The 20,432-nt window shown below is 43.2% G+C and overlaps 1 protein-coding gene across 1 annotated transcript; it reads left to right on the plus strand.

Moving 5' to 3' along the window:
* Positions 1 to 3,611: 3,611 nt before the first annotated feature.
* Positions 3,612 to 19,143, plus strand: LOC134611987 (discoidin, CUB and LCCL domain-containing protein 1-like). Its single transcript, XM_063456368.1, has 10 exons — positions 3,612 to 3,863; positions 4,107 to 4,244; positions 4,581 to 4,632; positions 5,294 to 5,366; positions 6,601 to 6,734; positions 7,259 to 7,299; positions 15,496 to 15,585; positions 16,310 to 16,394; positions 18,456 to 18,490; positions 18,572 to 19,143. Exons 1-10 carry the CDS (start codon positions 3,677 to 3,679, stop codon positions 19,141 to 19,143), a joined length of 1,407 nt encoding a protein of 468 aa, XP_063312438.1. The 5' UTR covers positions 3,612 to 3,676.
* The last annotated feature ends 1,289 nt before the right edge of the window (positions 19,144 to 20,432 follow it).

Genomic DNA, 20,432 nt, shown 5'->3' on the forward strand with positions numbered 1-20,432 from the left:
ACACACACACAGCACCCTTACCCCCATAGCACCCTCACGCAAACACACACACACACACACACTGCACCCTCTTGCACACACACTACACCCCTTACACACACACACACGGCACCCCTCTTGGACACAAACTACACCCCTTACACACACACACACACACTGCACCCCTCTTGCACACAAACTACACCCCTTACACACACACTACACCCCTTACACACACACACACTGCACCCCTCTTGCACACACACTACACCCCTTACACACACACACAGCACCCTCACACACACTGCACAATATGCTTTTGCTTGCATTTTTGTCTCCTGGTATCCCAACTATTGAGACACCAGAGACAAATTTCAAGCAAACACAGTGCAAGCATGTTATTGAATTTGCTTGCGCTGTGCAGAACAAATACAGGGTCATTTTCTCATGCCAGAGCTCTTCAGCAGAGCTCTGCGCATGGTCTACCCTGGAAGAGCATTGAACCAACATGTTTACTTTGTGATGGGGCGTGCTTGTCATTGGTGATGACAAAACACACCTTATCTGGCCCGCCCCCTTTTTAGTGGGCCGCTGTAATTAAAAAATGCCCGGGCCGAATTTTCTTCCCAGTCCGGCCCTGGCTACGTTTGTAAGTGAAGTGCTTTTTATGCCACTTTTAGTGGCATATATATTTGTAAGTGCATAGCATTATTTCTTTTATTTACATATTTGATGGTTTTACACTATGCCTGTCTCTTATATGTGTTTTAAGCATTCAGAATTTTTGTGATGGCATTTAAATGTCTGCTATTTAATCAGGACTGGTCCATACTCTGTAACACTTAGAGAAAGCCTGTTATCTTTGGCGAAATGCATCAGTGTTTATTCTTTTTATGGTTTTCATCTTTATTTTCAATACATTTAGTTATTTTTAACCATATCTGAACCTTCCTGATTTTATCCAGATGATTGTATCCAGAAGATTCTGACATCCGATTCCTTGTGGGGGAACATACCACCCAAGCTATAAGGATTCGGCAAAACCCATTGATGCTCTCCACTAGTGAGTATATCTCCTTTTATCACCTTTATTTATTTTACTACAGAGATCACTGTATATATTTTATTCTTTTATATATGTTGAATATCCTGGTGACCATTTGCTGCTATACTCCTGGGCACTGACAAGCGCAAATGCTGAATATCTCGAGATAGGGAGCTCATACCACACCAGCTACGAAACATTAACCGGAAAGACTACCGCACGCAAGATCAAGATATTCCACAGATCCATAATCGGGGATTATACCTCCCGAGCGCATATATTTGGAGCTAATTACTAGCACCAAAAAAGTGTAAGTGCTTTTCCTTTTATTTACCTCACCAACTATCTGAAAATACTACTTCATCGTTTTTGTCCCCTGTTGTCCATATTGTATTGTATTTTCCTGGTTGGAATTTTACACATGGACAGGGCCCTAAAATAGGAAATCACTAATTGAGTTCAGAGTTAGTAGGTGGCCTGATATTTTAAGAGTCTATAATATAGTGTGATAACATATATGCTCCATAATGACTGGAGAGTGATGGAAGTTGCATTCTGTAGTATCTCTAGTGTAAACATTAAATTAGGAGACTAACCATGATGGTTAGAGGTATTCTTTGTGGGAATAAGTCAAGGTTACAGTGCAGGATTTACACCTCTATATTGTGTGCTGTGCTGACCAGTGCATTATGACATCACTGTGATGATGTAATAACCATATCTCATCACTAGAATTACTCACCATTGTGAAAGAGCTGTTTTGATATTAAGATATATATCAAATTGCTCGAGAACGTTCTTGTTTTCATACCTAATCTTTACCCGAAATTGGACATTAGAGGGCGCTACTTTTCGCAGGACTAAGTACAGAGGCAGCACAGGGCAGCCTGATGGCTGGATTATTGCCTTTCGTTGGGCTCCTGCTATGTACCCCAGTATTACTGCTGGCAGAAACACTGGGTAAGTGCTTGTGGAGTACGTGTGCAGATTGTGTGATACTTGTACTATTATCTAGTTTGACTGCCATTAGGATAATGTTATATGTCTAAATTAATGACATAGTTTCAGCTTGATTCAATAGTTAGTAAGGTATACAATTTGGAGAAAAAGTGTAAATGTCTCTGAATGTAGTGTAGCGATGTACAATGGACTGTAAATGTAGCAGGACGTTTACTGGAGCGAAGCAGTGGTCAGTGCATTGGGCTGTAGGAGGGAGTACAGTGTACCTGATTTCATTTACCCGTAGCTTTATATCAAGTTGTTTCTGTTACCAAGTAGGTGCGTACCTGGGGTATTTGTCAGCCCCCCAAGAATCGTAACATTTAAAGGGACACTACAAGTACTATAACTACTACAACATACATAATAAAAAATGTTATAGGACAAAAATGTTCAAAAATGGTTTCAAATGTCCTGAGAAACTGAGGAAAAGAAAACTAGCTATACCGCGTTGACTTATATGCTCCCCCTAGATAGGTGTCCTATTGGTAAAATATTTACTTTGTGTCTTTTAACTCATTTATATCTCATACTGTTTCTTTTTTAGAGATCTACCCGGACTATATTTTGTAATTTGCCTTTAAACCATGTATTTATTGTTATTTATACTCTGTGATAACTTATATGCCCCATATTGGCTGGAGAGTGATGGGAGTTGCATTCTATAGCCTCTCCAGTGTCTACATTAGGCTAGAATATTAATAACAATGGTTAGGGGTATTTTGTGTGTTAATGACTTAAGGTTACAGTGCCCTGACCAGTGCATTATGACATTACTGTGATGATGTAATATCTATCTCATCACTATAATTACTCGCCATTCTGAAGGAGCTTTTTGATATTAAGACATATATCGAACTGCTGGTGAACATTCAGGCATTGCTAAGATATTAGCGATAATTACTTATAATAATAATTAGGAAGCACTGTTATTCACAGGACTAAGGACTGAGACAGCACAGTACAGCCTAATGGCTGGATTATTGTCTTTCATTGGGCTCCTGCTAGGTGCCCCTCTATCACTACTGGCAGAAACGTTGGGTGAGTACTGGTCGCTTTGCTATGCTGTTCAGCTCAATGCTGAGAGAGAACATGATTTAACCAGCACCGATTTATCTGGAATTGGGCTTCTCCTATGGCCTTTATGCTGAGTATGCGGGCAGCGAACATACAGATTGTGTGATACCTGTGCTACTATCTGATTTGACTGGTGTTGGGATAATGTTATCTGGTCTACTTACTAACATCCGAATCGCGTAACGAACGGGGCATAACCATCCAGTACGAGGCCATTCCTAAATCTGGACATTGGTCACAGTATGTAACAATTTCCAGATCAGGCATTTTAGGCTGAATTATGCCATTTGGATTTAATTTGGCTACAGTTTGGTTAGTGAATAACCCTCTCAGTGTCCCACGTTGCTGGTTAAAAAATGATGTGTCTAGTAGACCTTGGTGATGGTTTATGGTTATTCCCAGGATCCTGTAAAAAAATACACCATACATGGACAATATTGTTATGTGAGTCTGTATTATTTATAAGCGCGCAGTATACACCTTGTCCATTACAGGGTGACACCTCGGATATTCATTATTTTTTTCACAAGGGACATTTCTCTGTTTCCTACAGTGGATGGATGTGGCCACGTGGTCATGAATGATGAGGGTGGAACTCTTACATCAAAGAACTACCCTGAAACATACCCCGACCACTCAGTTTGCCAGATTACCATCAGAGTGCAGAGCGGTAAACAGCTGTACATCAAAGTGGCTGATTTGGACCTGGATATTGACTCTGCATCTCTGAAAATCTACAAGGGTTCATCCACTGAGGAATATGGTGAGTCTCTATTAATTCTACAGTATGGTGGGATGGAAAGCAAATGCTGGGGCTTTGGAACATGTACTGGTTTTATAAAATTGTCACAGTTCATTGGAAATCATTTTTTCAGATTAGGATTAAGTACCAGACGTGATCAGCAGCATTATAGAATACAGTTTATTACAGACGCTATCCATATATATAAAATACAAATTATATTCTGCATCTCTAAGCTACTGACACTTCCATATATTATTTCAGTGAGTTACAGTGGAGATCTGAGCAAGGCAAAGACGGACATTTTCTTAGATGATAATACTGCCACCATTCGTTTTGAAAGTGGCCTCCACGTGTCTGGCCGAGGATTTCTGATTAATTATGCCAGCAGTGATCATCCAGGTACTGTGTCTACTAAACTGTGAATGTGTGTTACGAAGGATTCAGTTTGTGTCTCGGGGCTCCTTTGTACATGTCCTGTCAATATTGTCCGTCACTGACAGTGAGAGCATTAAATTCATAATTCTTTGACAGTAGCTTCAAGATTGACCATACTCTGCAGGCATGAACACTACTGCTACATTACCTGCGGAGAAATGTGACCCGTGTTTGATCTCTCGGCTATGGCTCTTACTGCTATAGAATGCTGCCAGTTAATTCGTTTTAAATAAATACGGCTCTTAAGGTGTTAAAATACTTGTGCAGGAATCTCACCCTGCTCCTGTTTTTTATTGATAGATTTCATTACCTGCTTGACTCGCTGTGACTATAAAGAAGACCCAGAGTTCAGGTACGCTTGATTTGGCTAATTATACCTTCATAGAACATGTTGATGTTAAATAAAATGTGATCATAGAATATTGTAATACCTTTCTATTGGTCTGCAACAAGCGTTCTGAGATCCCTGTCTTTAGACTTTATGCTTGACAAAGAGGGGATCTCCTGAAAGCTTGACACTCCAAAAATGTCCAATAAAAAAAAACTACGCTTATCTAATACTTTACAACAGGGCTACCCAACCCAGATCCCCAGATGTTGTAAAACTACAACTCCCATGATGCGTTGCATGCCTTTAGAATGCATTTACAATGACAAAGCATCATGGTAGTTGTAGTTCTACAACATCTGGGGATCTACCTGTTGGGCAAGCCTGCTTTACAAGAATTAGTTTTATGAGAAAATTATGGTAAATGCAGGGAATTATTCACCAACATTGAAATGAGGTGAATCGTCAATCAAACTTTAAAATGCAGGCAGTAAATCAGCTGAGCGGAGAGTGTATGTGAATTGGGGAATCTGAATTAGAATTCAATATGTCAGTGTGATAATATACCGGTGTATAGTACGAGTATTAAACGTAATCTCTTCTTCTGTGTTTTGATTACCCTTTGTACAGCACTGCGGAGTAAGTTAGCATTTTATAAACAATAACATTATTTCTACAATTTCAGTAACTATTGTCCAGCCGGCTGCTGGGATGTAGCTGGAAACGTATTTGGAGATGTGACTAATGGATACCAAGAGGTGTGTAAACTGAGCTGTGTGAACATTTCTTCCTAGTGCACATTTTCTTTTGGGCAAAGTATTAAATCAAAGCATTAGTGGTAATCCCTGCCCATAGTTCCATCTGACAGTGACTGGGTCCTGTGTAAAGTCCCCTCGCTTGTGGAGTTGGTGTACGATGGAAGTTGGTGGGGAGCGTGACTAACCTTTGGGGACTATCATGAGAAAAAACATCACCAATAGAATAGCACTAAACATTTCTACAAGGGCACTCTAACACTCTAACACCATAACCACCACAGCCCATTATAGTCCTTATGTTGGGAGTCTCCTTGTGCTGTGCCATCGTTAAGATTTAGATTATTTTCACATGGTTAGATAGACACCCAGGTCTACACAGATATCAATAAAGTGGACATTTCTATTAATAGTGATCTCAACGCGGTGCTTTTTTGAATGGAATTCATTGGCTGAAAATGTCAGCTGGCACACTCGGTCAATGAATTAAGTCTAGATAGGGACACCATTGATATTTGTAAAGAGGAAGTTGACCCTGCTTTAGCTGTAATATATCTGTGAATAGTATAGAACCCCGGGCGCGGAGCAGTCACTAATAAGCAGTGGGGGGGGGGGGGGGCGAGTCCGTCCTGGGTCACAGACCTTCCTTCTTCCACCTGTCACTCTGCGTTAAGTGGGATTGTGGACCGCGGTAGAGGAGCTTCATTACCCTCTTCCCAATGAGAGAAAGCAGCTCTCCGCACGCAGGCCATGGAACAAATATCTGTTTTAGAAAATGTAGGCTGTTCCAGACATTATTATTTTCCTGAAAACTGATAAATTGTCAACAGAAACAAATGATCTACATCAGTTTTACCTCGCGTAGTAATAAGAAAGAATTATTGTCATCAGCTGATCTAACTCTCATCACTCCAGGCAGCCCAGCAGTGTCATTCACAGTATCTCAGTGGGAATTACAGCTATCGCATACTACGCGTTGTGATATTACACTGTGCGATATAGAATTTCAAAATATGATCTTTCCCATAAAATGCCAGTTATGTGAGGGATTAGTTACTTTAATTACCCAAACTAACACATCACACAGATTACAGGAGGGATCCAAGTATCAATACGTACAAATAAACGGACTTCATTTCAAGGCATCTAAGTGCTTGTTTACTACCAATCTGTGTTAATATTACAGACGTTAATACATTTGACAGATATTAAGCTTTCTCTTTTTATTTCTTTGCAGTCGTCCTTCGTTTGCAAATCGGCTGTCCATGCCGGCGTTATCGCAGACAATCTGGGCGGTCAGGTTCTTATAACTCGATTACAACGCACATTCCAATTCAAAGGGATGGTGACCAGTCAGATTTTGCCAAAAGGGTAAGTTGGAATTATTGTGCTATTAAAAAAATGATTATTTATACACAATATCCTTATTTAGAGCAGATTGTAAAATTCCTATTGGACAGGTGATGCTAGCTTCTCACTGATTGGTTGTGTGTGATTGATTAGCCGGAGAAGCCGGCCCGGCTACCCTAATAGACCTAATGTGGGCTATAGAATCCTCCATGTTCATCATAGCCCATATGTTCATGCTACAGGGACACAATCCATATATATTTCATAACTAGAGGGCTGTCAAATCAAGTTCATTTATATTAACCCCTTAAAAAGAGCGGTTTAAATATACGGGTTTGTATGATGACACACGTGAGGATTGAGTTTATTTATTTAATTGAACTTATTACTGCTGGACAATGCTTTTAAATACCTGAAAATAACAGCAAAGCACTCCCTGTAGTTTATTTTGATGCTTGTGCCAGACCTGTCCTGCTATAATAAAGGATGCGTTACCTACCTCAATTCTAAAAGGAGCTTTTTTAATTTGATTTATGTTTTTGCAGTGTCTCCGATTCAAATGTCCAGTTTATGTTCAACAATCCGGGTAAGAAAAATACCTTGTTAATGCCCGTAAAATGTGCTTAAAGAGACACTCTAAGCTGCATGTGGACAATGTTTAATCTTTATATAAATACTGCATTACAAAATGTACAATAAAAAATAAGATACTGATCTTAAAGAAACACGGTAACGCTAGGAATATATATAACTATATGTATACAGTATGTATTCCTAGCAGTGTATTGTCCCAGTCACAGCTTAGGTGGCCAGGGCAGCACTGCCAGGGTAAACAAAGGCTTTTTATTTATAATTTCTCCCTCGTAGCTCTGCTTTCCTCAATGGAGCTCTAATTTCCGTAGGAAAGCAATGGGGGCTAGTGCAAATATGCAGCAAAACGCTACGCTGCACCAATCAGATGGTTTCTCTTAGACAATCTGATTATAACTGCACAGTGGGAACTTCGTGGGTTCTCGATCACCTCAGGGTGACTTAGCCACGAATGTTATGGAATGGTTTCCCAGACAACTTGGATCGCAGTTTTTAACCACTTTGAAATCCGCCAAGAGAGCGCTTTTTGGAGGGAAAGTGCCTCAGACTAAAGGGAACAAATGCTACCTAAGAGCCAGACGGACCAACCCGTATTGCGGCCTCAGGAGCTCAGGAGCTGACTGGCAAAAGCACCAAATGCCCTGAAACTATTTGGGGCATAGGACCACGTGTGCGGCTGGTCAGAACTTTAACACGGTGGCGTTTCCCCTACACTGCATGGGTTATTTAACAATGTATTATTTGTGGGGTTATTTTATGTTTTTATTATGTTTTGGGGTATTTTTATGGTTTAAATGTTTAGGTTTGCCTCTCTGTTCCTGGGAGATAATTAGCTTACCGATCTTTAACGCAATTATCTCCCAGGTAGTGTTGTCGCGAACCCGATATTTTCGGTTCGCGAACGGCGAACGCGAACTTCCGCAAATGTTCGCGAACCGGCGAACCGCGCGAACCGCCATTGACTTCAATGGGCAGGCGAATTTTAAAACCAACAGGGACTCTTTCTGGCCACAAAAGTGATGGAAAAGTTGTTTCAAGGGGACTAACACCTGGACTGTGGCATGCCGGAGGGGGATCCATGGCAAAACTCCCATGGAAAATTACACAGTTGATGCAGAGTCTGCTTTTAATCCATAAAGGGCAGAAATCACCTAACATTGACACCTGTCCTCAAAGCCCCTGATACACACTGACACAGAGCAGAATAGAGACTGTTACCCCTACATAGGGTCACTTGGCAGATATGGCGGGGTCGTGGGAGGGGGAGGATGACTTTCACCTCTTTCCCTGTTAGATTCGCGTTGTGCTGTGACATCACCCTTATACGCTGTGTAAAGCATACTATTTAATTTGATCAGCATGGCCACTTGAGTTTTTATAGTTTTCACGCTGCTTGTAGTTTATATATGGTTCACAAAAATCAAACAAACGATAAAGTAAACATGTAAGGATTCAGAATATTCTTTCAAACCCTTACACATTGTGTGTACGTATTTTTTGTCTTAAGTTTGTGGCTTTAAAGAGGTTCACGTTGTTTCTATGATGTGCATAACATGTTCTTGTAAATGTTTGTTAAATTTTTCCTGGAATTGTAATTTTTCAACCTGAATAAAGATAGTCAAATCCCTGATACACACTGACACAGAGCAGAATAAGGACTGTTCCCCCTACATAGGGTCACTTGGCAGATATGGATTGACACCTATCCTAATGATCCCTGATACACACTGACACAGAGCAGAATAGAGACTGTTCCCCCTACATAGGGTCACTTGGCAGATATGGATTGACACCTGTCCTCAAAACCCCTGATACACACTGACACAGAGCAGAATAGGGAATGTTCCTCCTACATAGGGTCACTTGGCAGATAGAGACTGTTCCCTGTCCACAGAGACCATGATACACACTGACACAGAGCAGAATAGAGACTGTTCCCCCTACATAGGGTCACTTGGCAGGTATGGATTGACACCTGTCCTCAAAGCCCCTGATACACACTGACACAGAGCAGAATAGAGACTGTTCCCTGTCCACAGAGTCCATGATACACACTGACACAGAGCAGAATTGAGACTGTTCCCCGTCCACAGAGACCATGATACACACTGACACAGCAGAATTGAGACTGTTCCCCGTCCACAGAGACCATGATACACACAGAGACCATGATACACACTGACACAGAGCAGAATAGAGACTGTTCCCCCTACATAGGGTCACTTGGCAGGTATGGATTGACACCTGTCCTCAAAGCCCCTGGTACACACTGACACAGAGCAGAATAGAGACTGTTCCCCGTCCACAGAGACCATGATACACACTGACACAGAGCAGAATAGGGACTGTTACCCCTACATAGGGTCACTTGGCAGGTATGGATTGACACCTGTCCTCAAAGCCCATGATACACACTGGGGGGAGCTACTGTCCTCCCCAACCCCTGCGCGGTGGGTGGGGGCCATAAATCACAATGGGGGGACCTACTGTCCTCCCCCCCTCGGCCCCTACCCCTGCGCGGTGGGTGGGGGCCGTAAATCACAATGGGGGGGACCTACTTTCCTCCCCCCCAGCCCCCATCCCTGCGCGGTGGGTGGGGGGCATAAATCACAATGGGACGGACCTACTGATAGGAGTGGAGTATTGTTCATATCAGTTTAATACCTTCCGCGTCTCCTATCAGTGGACGTGTATATGGCAGCCATTTTAGGAACCGCACACCTGGGACCCGAGCAAGGTCACCTCGTTCAAGCTGCTCTGGTTCCTTGATGAGCCAGCTGCCCGTGAGTTAACATGTCCCGTGGAGAAGCACTCTGTCCTGTAAAGCCTCACCACAAAAAAATTAAATAAATAACAGCACTCGTAGTGGTGAGTTTAGTAAATGTTCATATCAGTTTAATACCTTCCGCGTCTCCTATCAGTGGACATGTATATGGCAGCCATTTTAGGAACCGCACACCTGGGACCCGAGCAAGGTCACCTCTTTCAACAGGCGACATGATTTGGCCCTGTAAAACTATCCTGGATATTATGTACAATTTCTATGGATATGGCAGTGATTTCTGTAACAGGGAGATGGAAGAAGATGCTTGGTCGGTCCTCTTACTTGAAATTTGGGGCACTGCGCGGGCAAGCTAATGTGCCACCAGATAGAGTGGTGAGTTTAGTATTGTTCATATCAGTTTAATACCTTCCGCGTCTCCTATCAGTGGACGTGTAAATGGCAGAGATTTTTAATTGTTGAATCACCTCCCCTTTTTAGGCCAAGGTGGGAAGATGCTTAGACCACTAGTATATTGGTGCCATCTTGGAGGATTTTTTTTTGGTTTGGTTTTTGAAGCCACAGTGCTGCACCAGTGGGCCTAAAAATTAGGCATGTACACATTCCTGAAAAATTTGATATTGTTGCAGCCGCTGCTGTAGCAGCGGCCAGAAAAATTGATGTTTGTTTCACAGGCAGAAAGTGCCCTAAAACATGGCGGCTTGAACCCTAGTTGGTGGCGGATAAGTCACGCAAGTCAACCGGCATTCAGAGCTAAAATACAGCAGCGTGTGGACCATTTTTAGCCCAAGGCAGCTCATCTCATCAGGCCTTTTTTAATTTAATGTATCATTCCCTTCGGGATCCATCCCTCATTCATCTTAATAAAGGTGAGGTAATCTAGACTTTTTTGACCTAGGCGACTTCTCTTCTCAGTGACAATAGGGGGTTATGGAAGAGGATGGAGTAGGAGGAGTAGAGGAGGTGGCAGCAGGAATGCCTGCAAGTCGTGGCGGTGTCACCAACTCCTCTGCAATGCCACGCATTCCATGCTTGTCAGCCGTCAGCAGGTTTACCCAATGCGCAGTGTAGGTGATATACCTGCCCTGACCATGCTTTGCAGACCAGGTATCAGTGGTCAGATGCCTTGCCCCAACACTGTGTGCCAGACATGCCATGACTTCCTTTTGCACAATCGAGTACAGGTTGGGGATTGCCTTTTGTGAAAAGAAATTCCGGACGGGTACCTTCCACTGCGGTGTCCCAATAGCTACAAATTTTTTGAACGCCTCAGACTCAACCAGATTGTATGGTAAAAGCTGGCGGGCTAATAGTTCGGACAAGCCAGCTGTCAGACGCTGGGCAAGGGGGTGACTTGGTGACATTGGCTTCTTACGCTCAAACATGTCCTTGACAGACACATGACTGGGCAGATGAGCGGGAACTGCTCAAGGCGGGAGACGGAGTGGCGGATGGTTGAGAGGGGGCAAGGAGGACAGCAGTGGTTGACGTGGCTGAAGATGCTGGACCAGGAGGAGGATGGCGGCTTAGAGTAGGTTTGCTGCTTGTACTCATGTGTTGATCCCATAGGCGTTTGTGATGTGAGATCATGTGCCTACGCAAAGCAGTTGTACCTAGGTGGGTGTTGGACCTCCCACGACTCAGTTTCCTTTGGCACAGGTTGCAAATGGCATCGCTGTTGTCAGAGGAAGACACACAAAAAAAATTCCACACTGCTGAGCTCTGCAATGACGGCATTCTGGTGGTGGACACAGCATGCATTAATTGGCGTGCTGTCGGGCTGACCCCGGGTGCCAATGCATGCTGTCTGACTGTGCCACTAGCTCCTTGCGACGACCCCCCCCCTGCTTCCAACTCGTCTCCTCCTCCTCCTCTCTGTCTCCCCATCTGAACTTTCGCCCTGTTCTTCTTCTTGCCGAGCGGGCACCCACGTGACATCCATGGACGCATCGTCATCATCAACCGCTTCGCTTGTATCTGACAACTCAGAAAAGGAAGCAGCAGCGGGTTCAACATCATCATCATCACACCGTACCTCCATGTGTTTAATGCTGCCTGCCTGAGACATATCCCTGTTATCTACATCCTCTAGCAATAATGGTTGCGCATCACTCATTTCTTCAAACGGGTGTGTGAATAACTCCTCTGACATACCAAGTAAAGCGGCTGTGGTGCTAGTTTTGGTGGTGGCGGCAGGCGGGTGAGTGGTATCTTGAGAGGTGCCTGAAGCTAAGCTGGAGGAGGATGGTGCGTCAAGGTTCTGAGCGGAGGCTGTACAAGATTGGGTGTCCTGTGTTAGCCAGTCAACTATGTCCTCAGAACTTTTCAAGTTCAGGGTACGTGGCTTCTGAAAACTGGGCATTATTCTAGGGCAAAAGGGAATCACAGCACCACGACCACGACGGCCCCTGCGGGGTGGCCTGCCTCTGCCTGTCATTTTTTTTGGGATTAGTGGTACTATGCGTGCAAGCTACAGTGAGACCAGATATGATTGGCAATGTGAACTGTAACAGTTCTGCAGAGCACACACTGTAGGCCTGACACACCCGCTTGAAGACAAGTAACTGCTATTCAATCTATAACAGTGAAAAACAAATTTTGGTTTTAAAAGCACGCTATAGAGACACCAGATATGATTGGCAATGTGCACTGGAACAGTTCTGGAGAGCACATGCTGAAGGAAGGACTGACAGAGCCGCTTGAAGGACACTGAGTGGCTGCTATTAGCTTACACTAGAAACCTTTTTTCTTTGTAGAAGCACGCTATAGAGACACCAGATATGATTGGCAATGTGCACTTGAACAGTTCTGCAGAGCACACACTGTAGGCCTGACACACCCGCTTGAAGACAAGTAACTGCTATTCAATCTATAACAGTGAAAAACAAATTTTGGTTTTAAAAGCACGCTATAGAGACACCAGATATGATTGGCAACTGTCAAAGTACGCTGGCAGTGTGCTGCAGAGCACACGCTGAAGTAGGCCTGACACCCAGACGCTTGCAGACAACTAACTGCTCTTCTATTACAGTGAAAAAAAATTATTTATTTTAAATCTAAAGCTTAAACTATTGTAAAAACAGATATGAGTGGTGGCACTGGGCAAGAGGGCACAGTATCCACTATGAACCTCACACAGAAGCTGGCAGGCAGGCAACTGCTCTTCTATTACAGTGGAAAAAAAATTTGGGTTTAAAAGCACGCTATAGAGACACCAGATATGAGTGGCAACTGTCAAAGTACGCTGGCAGGGTTGTGCAGGGCACACGCTGAAGGAAGGCCTGACAGAGCCGCTTTAAGGACACTGACTGGCTGCTATTAGCTTACACTGGAAACCTTTTTTCTTTGTAAAAGCACGCTAAAGAGACACCAGATATGATTGGCAACTGTCAAAGCACGCTGGCAGTGTTGTGCAGGGCACACGCTGAAGGAAGGCCTGACAGAGCCACTTGAAGGACACTGACTGGCTTCTATTAGCTTACACTGGAAACCTTTTTTCTTTGTAAAAGCACGCTATAGAGACACCAGATATGAGTGGCAACTGTCAAAGTACGCTGGCAGGGTTGTGAGGGCACACGCCGAAGGAAGGCCTGACAGAGCCGCTTGAAGGACACTGACTGGCTGCTATTAGCTTACACTGGAAACCTTTTTTCTTTGTAAAAGCATGCTAAAGAGACACCAGATATGATTGGCAACTGTCAAAGCACGCTGGCACAGGTCTGCAGAGCACACGCTGAAGTAGGCCTGACACCCAGACGCTTGCAGACAACTAACTGCTCTTCTATTACAGTGAAAAAATTTATTTCTTTTAAATCTAAAGCTTAAGCTATTGTAAAAACAGATATGAGTGGTGGCACTGGGCAAGTGGGCACAGTATCCAATGTGAACCTCACACAGAAGCTGGCAGGCAGGCAACTGCTCTTCTATTACAGTGAAAACAAATTATTTCTTTTAAATCTAAAGCTTAACCTATTGTAAAAACAGATATGAGTGGTGGCACTGACTGTGCAAATGGGCAAGGCATCCAACCTGACACAGAAGCTGGCAGGCAGGCAACTGCTCTTCTATTACAGTGAAAAAAAAATATTTTAAATCTAAAGCTTAACCTATTGTAAAAACAGATATGAGTGGTGGCACTGACTGTGCAAATGGGCAAGGCATCCAACCTGACACAGAAGCTGGCAGGCAGGCAACTGCTCTTCTATTACAGTGAAAAAAAAATATTTTAAATCTAAAGCTTAACCTATTGTAAAAACAGATATGAGTGGTGGCACTGGGCAAGTGGGCACAGTATCCAATGTGAACCTCACACAGAAGCTGGCAGGCAGGCACCTGCAATTACATTACACAGGGAAAAAAAAAAAAAGCAGCCTGATGTTCTAGCCCTAAAAAGGGCTTTTTGGGGTGCTGTCCTTACAGCAGAGATCAGATGAGTCCTTCAGGATTGTAGTGGACACTGAATACCCTAGCCTAGCTATCAATTTCCCTATCTAATCAGCAGCAGATAAACTTTCCCTCCTCTCACTAAGCATGCAGCTTCAGAATGAATCGAAAATGGATGCTAGGAGGGAGGTTGGAGGGTGTGGAAGGGAGGGAGTGCTGCTGATTGGCTGGAATGTGTCTGCTGACCGAGAGGCACAGGGTCAAAGTTTGCCCAATGATGACGAATAGGGGGCGGATCAAACTGCACATGTGTCCGCCCGCCGCGGCGAAAGCGAACACGCTAAGTTCGCCGGGAACTGTTCGCCGGCGGACAGTTCGGTACATCACTACTCCCAGGCCTAGAGATTGGCTGTGTTTGGATGCATTAAACAAGTTGACTCCCAGAACTATGTGTCGTCTAGTTACTGGGAGGTGAAGGGATATAATCACTGCTTAGCACCTTGTTCCAGCTCTTGGAGGATTCAGCAGTGAAAGTCCTTATAAGGACTAGAGCTCACAGGACCGTGTGTCGTCCAGTCCTTGGGAGGGAATAGAGCTAGTCTCCTATCCTGCTCCAGGAGGACCCCAGTCAAGCCACAGCGACTGGGGCAAAAGCGCTGGGGTTTTACCTTGTTCCAGCTAGGAAGCGGTCCTTGGCAGAGATACCCAGTCAGGGTACAGGGAGCTCCGCTACAATGTAGTTTAGCTCTTGGCAGCAGTTCCATTAATTGGGCCACATTGATGGAACTACTGAACAAGTTGATAGCATCCACGGGAAGTTCTACACATGGAGTTATATATTTGGATCGCTCCATTGTGTGCATGCTATCAGCAATGGCTCGGGTTCTCTCACAGAGTGTGTCAATAAAGGTAACTCATTTAAATGAGAGAGTCTGATAATATCTGTTTTCAGCCTGCATTGATGATTTAACTGGGAAGTAGAGAAAGCAGGCAAAACAGTTATTTACTTGATCTTCTCCTCTGCAGGATACATTTCATCTACGCGTCCCACATGGACAGATACAAAAATGGGAGAGTTCACCAAAGACCAGATAGCTACTGATAAAAACAAAGCAGGTGAGGATCTCACATTAGTGTTCAGAAGTGAATGTACACTGTTTGTATAAACCAAAAAGCCTTATACTGTACATTGTTTTATTCCACATGTCTCTCATTCGAAAGCTTGGGAAAGTTTGTAATGAGCTGTGACTCAAGTTGAGAATGACTACGGAAAGAACTGTACAGTATACTTACCTTTATTTCATAAGAGTAAGAACTGCTTGTAATGCTGTCAACAGACCCATAACTGGTTAAACATTGCTCAACCAACAGATGGCGCTGTGTATGAGACTACTCCTGCAACTATTTTTTAAGCTGTAACAACAGATGGTGCTGTGTATTTAAATACTGAACTGTATTTAGACAATTTCAGCCTGTATTAACATAGAGGCTCGCTGCAAAGCTTGCACGGGAACTCCGTGCATCAGCTCCGCCTCTTCGGCCATACTGCGGCTGTGCGGCGGCTGAATGTCCGTTCTCGCGAGGCACTTTAACGCACACTCGTGGGTATGTCCGTACTCACGAGTGTACGCAAAGTGAGGGTCCGCAAAGCGGGGTATGCCTGTACACAAAGTTCTATGTTTCTGTAGTGTCCTACCAGCAGAGGTCCCAGACAGTAAAACAAGAAATGACGCTTCTTGTTAGAATGAAAATCGATGATTTGCTTTTTGTAACATTTTTCACTGATTGTAAACTTTGTAATAATAAGTGAATTTCTAACATCATGTTTGTTTAATTCTAGGATTTCCAGTCTTTGTTCTTGTCATGGCAGTTACACCGATTGTGTTTCTAATTGGAGGTGTGATTACCATGTGTATGTTGCTAAGGTATGTGTTTCACCATATATAACAATATATGTAGAAATCACTGCATTACAGGGTTAAATAAAGAGATGGAGGTTTTAGTTTACCAGTTTGACGTGTTTACAATTGAAGTGAAATTTTCTGACTGTAGTAACTTTTGCCCTGATGCCAAATAGTAAATGTTTCAAGCTGAAATACTGAAATAAACAGGAAATGCAATGCCATTTGGTATTTACTAATTGGCGTTGTGCTATCATAGATTTGAGACAACCTTTTTGTTTATTGTGGAAACGCTAATGACTCTAGTTGTATGGTCCCACTAAGCACGTGGCATATTAAAGGGACACTATAGTCACCCAGACTACTTCAGCTTAATGAAGTGGTCAGGGTGCAATGTCCCTCAGGATTTAACCCTTCAGATGCAAACATAACAGTTTGAGATAAACTGCTATGTTTACATTTGGGGTTAATCCAGCCTCTAGTGGCTGTCTTCTGGACAGCCACTAGAGGCGCATCTGCGACACTGGAGGCATATTATGCCTCCATCGCAAAGAGCGTCCATAGGAAAGCATTGATAAATACTTTCCTATTGACAGTTTGAATGCGCGCACGGCACTTGCCGCGCATGTGCATTCGGCTCTGCTGACGTTGGCAGAGGGAGCTGACGTCGGCGGGGGAGGAGAGGTCACCAGCGCCGAGGGTGCCCGCCGCTGGAATAAGGTAAGCAGCTAAAGGGGTTTTAACCCCTTCAGCGCCACGGGGTGGGAGCACCCTGAGGGTGGGGGCACCCCCAGGGCACTATAGTGTCAGGAAAACTGCTATGTTTTCCTGACACTATAGTGATCCTTTAATCTTTCTGTGCCAGAGTGGAGATATGGGAAATACACCTCTCTTCTCTGCGGCACTGAAAGTGATATAAAACAGTTTAAACAGTTTTATAAGAGGTTATAAAACAGATCCCATAGGCTTCCACACATTGAGATAGCCAGTCACGTCTCTGAGTTGTCATCAAGTAGTTTAATAAATAATAATTCTGGGGTTTGTTCACATTTTGTGCCAATGAGGACGGCAATGCATCGAGCTGCTACAAACTGTAAAACTGAATAGGTCAATGGTGGGTTCTCAAAGACTTGTATTTTTTTTAAACTGTTTTGCCAGAATTATAGCTATAAACAGCAATGGATCTGTTAGCAGCTTTAATTTAAAGGCTTTACGTTATCAGTTATGGTTCAGGCATAACTGATATAGTGATAGCCAGAATTATTCAAATATTATTACTTTTCATTATCTTTATTTTAAATGAGGACTAAAAGTGGTAAAGGTAGTAAGTGCCAAAAGCGAATATTTTGGGAAATCGCAAAAAAAAATTTTTTGCACATATCTGGCAATTACAACGTTTACGATTTTACACGCTCTTTTGAACTACTTGGAGGACTACCAGGCACTTTTCACGTTTACCACATTATAAAGCATTGCTCATTTGACACTTAAACGTGGAAATCGGTGTTTTAATTTTTTTGGCACTTACATCGTTTACCACTTTTAGTCTTTGATTATCAATCCAGACTGACTAAGAGCTCAGAAACATAAAACAAGTTGGCTCTGTGTTAGGGTTGATCAGCAGACAAGAAACTAAACTGGGAATTGCAAAATTGGGGGAAAAAATAGCTGAATTGGAACATGTATCCCACTCAGCTATTTGTCCAGCTCGGCTGTATTGTGCTTGAAAGTACGATTCTTGGGTCAATTCCCAGACTAGTGAATAACACTCAATCACTAAATTTGATTTATAAACCACCAAATGATCCTTGGCTCACAACCCTGACACAAATAGATCATTTTTTTTATGTTTATAAACATAGGTGGCAGAAAGCACATTTTCTTTTCTTTCCTGTTGAAAGCCAACAGATCCTTCGTAGATATTGATCAGTGCATATCTATTTTATCACATGTGGACTATTGTGTTTCTAAGGTAATTCTATCTACACAATGCTTTGGAAATGTACCATGCTTCAGAGTAAGGGCAGTTGACTAGGTGCATTGATGGATGCTGATAATTTAAATGTGAATTTTCATTATTTACAGGAAAAGAAGAGACTTTGGTGATGACATAGAAACAGGTAAGTACAGACTATGTGTAATGTTGCTCGTCTGGACAAAGATAACAGAAAAAGATCAAATATATTGTCTGTTTCCTGCAGGAGTCTGTATGCAACTAAAGTCATTTGGAAGAAAGGAATTGACAAAATCTAATCTCAGCTACGAGAATGAGGATAAAAAGTATAAAAGGCCAACACCACATGTCTCTCTTCTGGATCCTCAATATTCTCATCATCTCCCCATGATTGATCCTGGCTTCCTGATAAGAAAGGCGCCCACCACCAAGTACATAGATAAAGTGATCAAGGATTCTTGTGGAAGTGGGAAGACTGAGAGCCTCGCTCATAATCAGTCAAGTCACAGTAGCCATGACAATGCAACTTGCGTCACGTCCTCTGTGCCTCAATATGAAAAGCCATGCTTAGAAGACGATGCAAAAAGAAAACCAGTATATACTGACTACAGATTCCCTTCAGATTATCCTAGTCGTCATCACCATCTTCCCATTGATTATTGCCAACTTCAATGTCCTCAATATCATCTTCTTCATCATCTTCCTCAACGGCATCATCCTCATCCCCATTTTCATGATCATCCCTCCCATCTTTATCATTTTTATCCCCAAATTCCTGTTCGTCCTCTTTCTCCAACTCATCATCATGATGTCCACTAGTTCAGAGACCAGATGTGATGATTCCCCCCCCAACGAGTTCAGTAGATCTCCCGTGACATAGATACACAAGTGTACATACCAACTGACTAGTGTGACCACTGAACATTGAATACAATAAAGATGATTATTTGCATTACTAGTAGTAGTCACTACTCCATTTTCCTGTACTTGGTTACTAGTAATGGCTGATTTCCTGGGAGGCCATAAGCTTTCCTAAAGAGATGGATTTTAAGGCATTTCTTAAACGATTGAAGACTAGGGGAGAGTCTTATGGCGGTAGGCAGGCTATTTCATAGGAAGGGAACCGCCCGCGAGAAGTCCTGCAAGCGTGAGTTGGCCGTACGGGTGTGAGCAGCGGACAGGAGAAGGTCACGGGCAGAGCGGAGAGACCGAGAAGGGGCATACCTATGGATCTGTGAAGAGATATAAAAGGAGAATTGTTCAGTGCTTTATATATATGGGTTAGCACTTTGAATTGACTCCTATAGGATACCACAAGCCAATGTAAGGACTGACAGAGGTGTGAGGTGTGAGAGAACCGACTAGAGAGGAAAATCAGTCTGGCAGCAGCATTCATTACAGACTGTAGGGGAGCAATACGGCTATTGGGAAGACCAATTAGGAGAGAGTTACAATAATCCATGCGGGAAATTACTAGAGCATGGACAAGCTCCTTGGTAGTATCTTGCGTTAGAACTATGTTTTTAGGATGGAATCTACAGGATTTGGCAACATACTGGATGTGAGTCTCAAAGGTGAGGCCAGAATCAAGTATGATGCCATGACAGCGCGCTTGCAATGATGGACTTATGTGGATACCACTAACTTGAAGGGAGAGGAGGAAAGACACGGAGCTCAGTTGGACATCTAGTCAGAGATGGAAGAAAGGCAAGCATTCCCCATTGCAGGACAGCAGGGGAAAGGTCCAGGGAGGAGAGATATATCTGGGTGTCATCAGCATACAGGTAGTAGTGGAATACAAATGAGGTAATATTGGTGCCAAGAGAGGCAGTATAACAAGAAATTAGAAGGGGACAAAGTACAGAGCCCTGGGGGACTCCAACAGAGACAGGACAAAGGGAGGAAGTATCATTAGAAAAGGAGACACTGAATGAGCGTTGGGAGAGATAAGAGGAAAACCACGAGAGGACAGAGTCACAGAGACAGAGTGATTGAAGAGAAGAAGGAGAGCATGATCAACTGTGTCAAAGGCAGCCAAGAGGTCAAGAAAAATTAGTATGGAATAGGGGCCTTTGGATTTAGCTGCAATTAGGTCATTAGTAACTTTG

The sequence above is a fragment of the Pelobates fuscus genome, chromosome 5 (genome assembly GCF_036172605.1).
Source record: "Pelobates fuscus isolate aPelFus1 chromosome 5, aPelFus1.pri, whole genome shotgun sequence".
Taxonomy (NCBI): domain Eukaryota; kingdom Metazoa; phylum Chordata; class Amphibia; order Anura; family Pelobatidae; genus Pelobates; species Pelobates fuscus.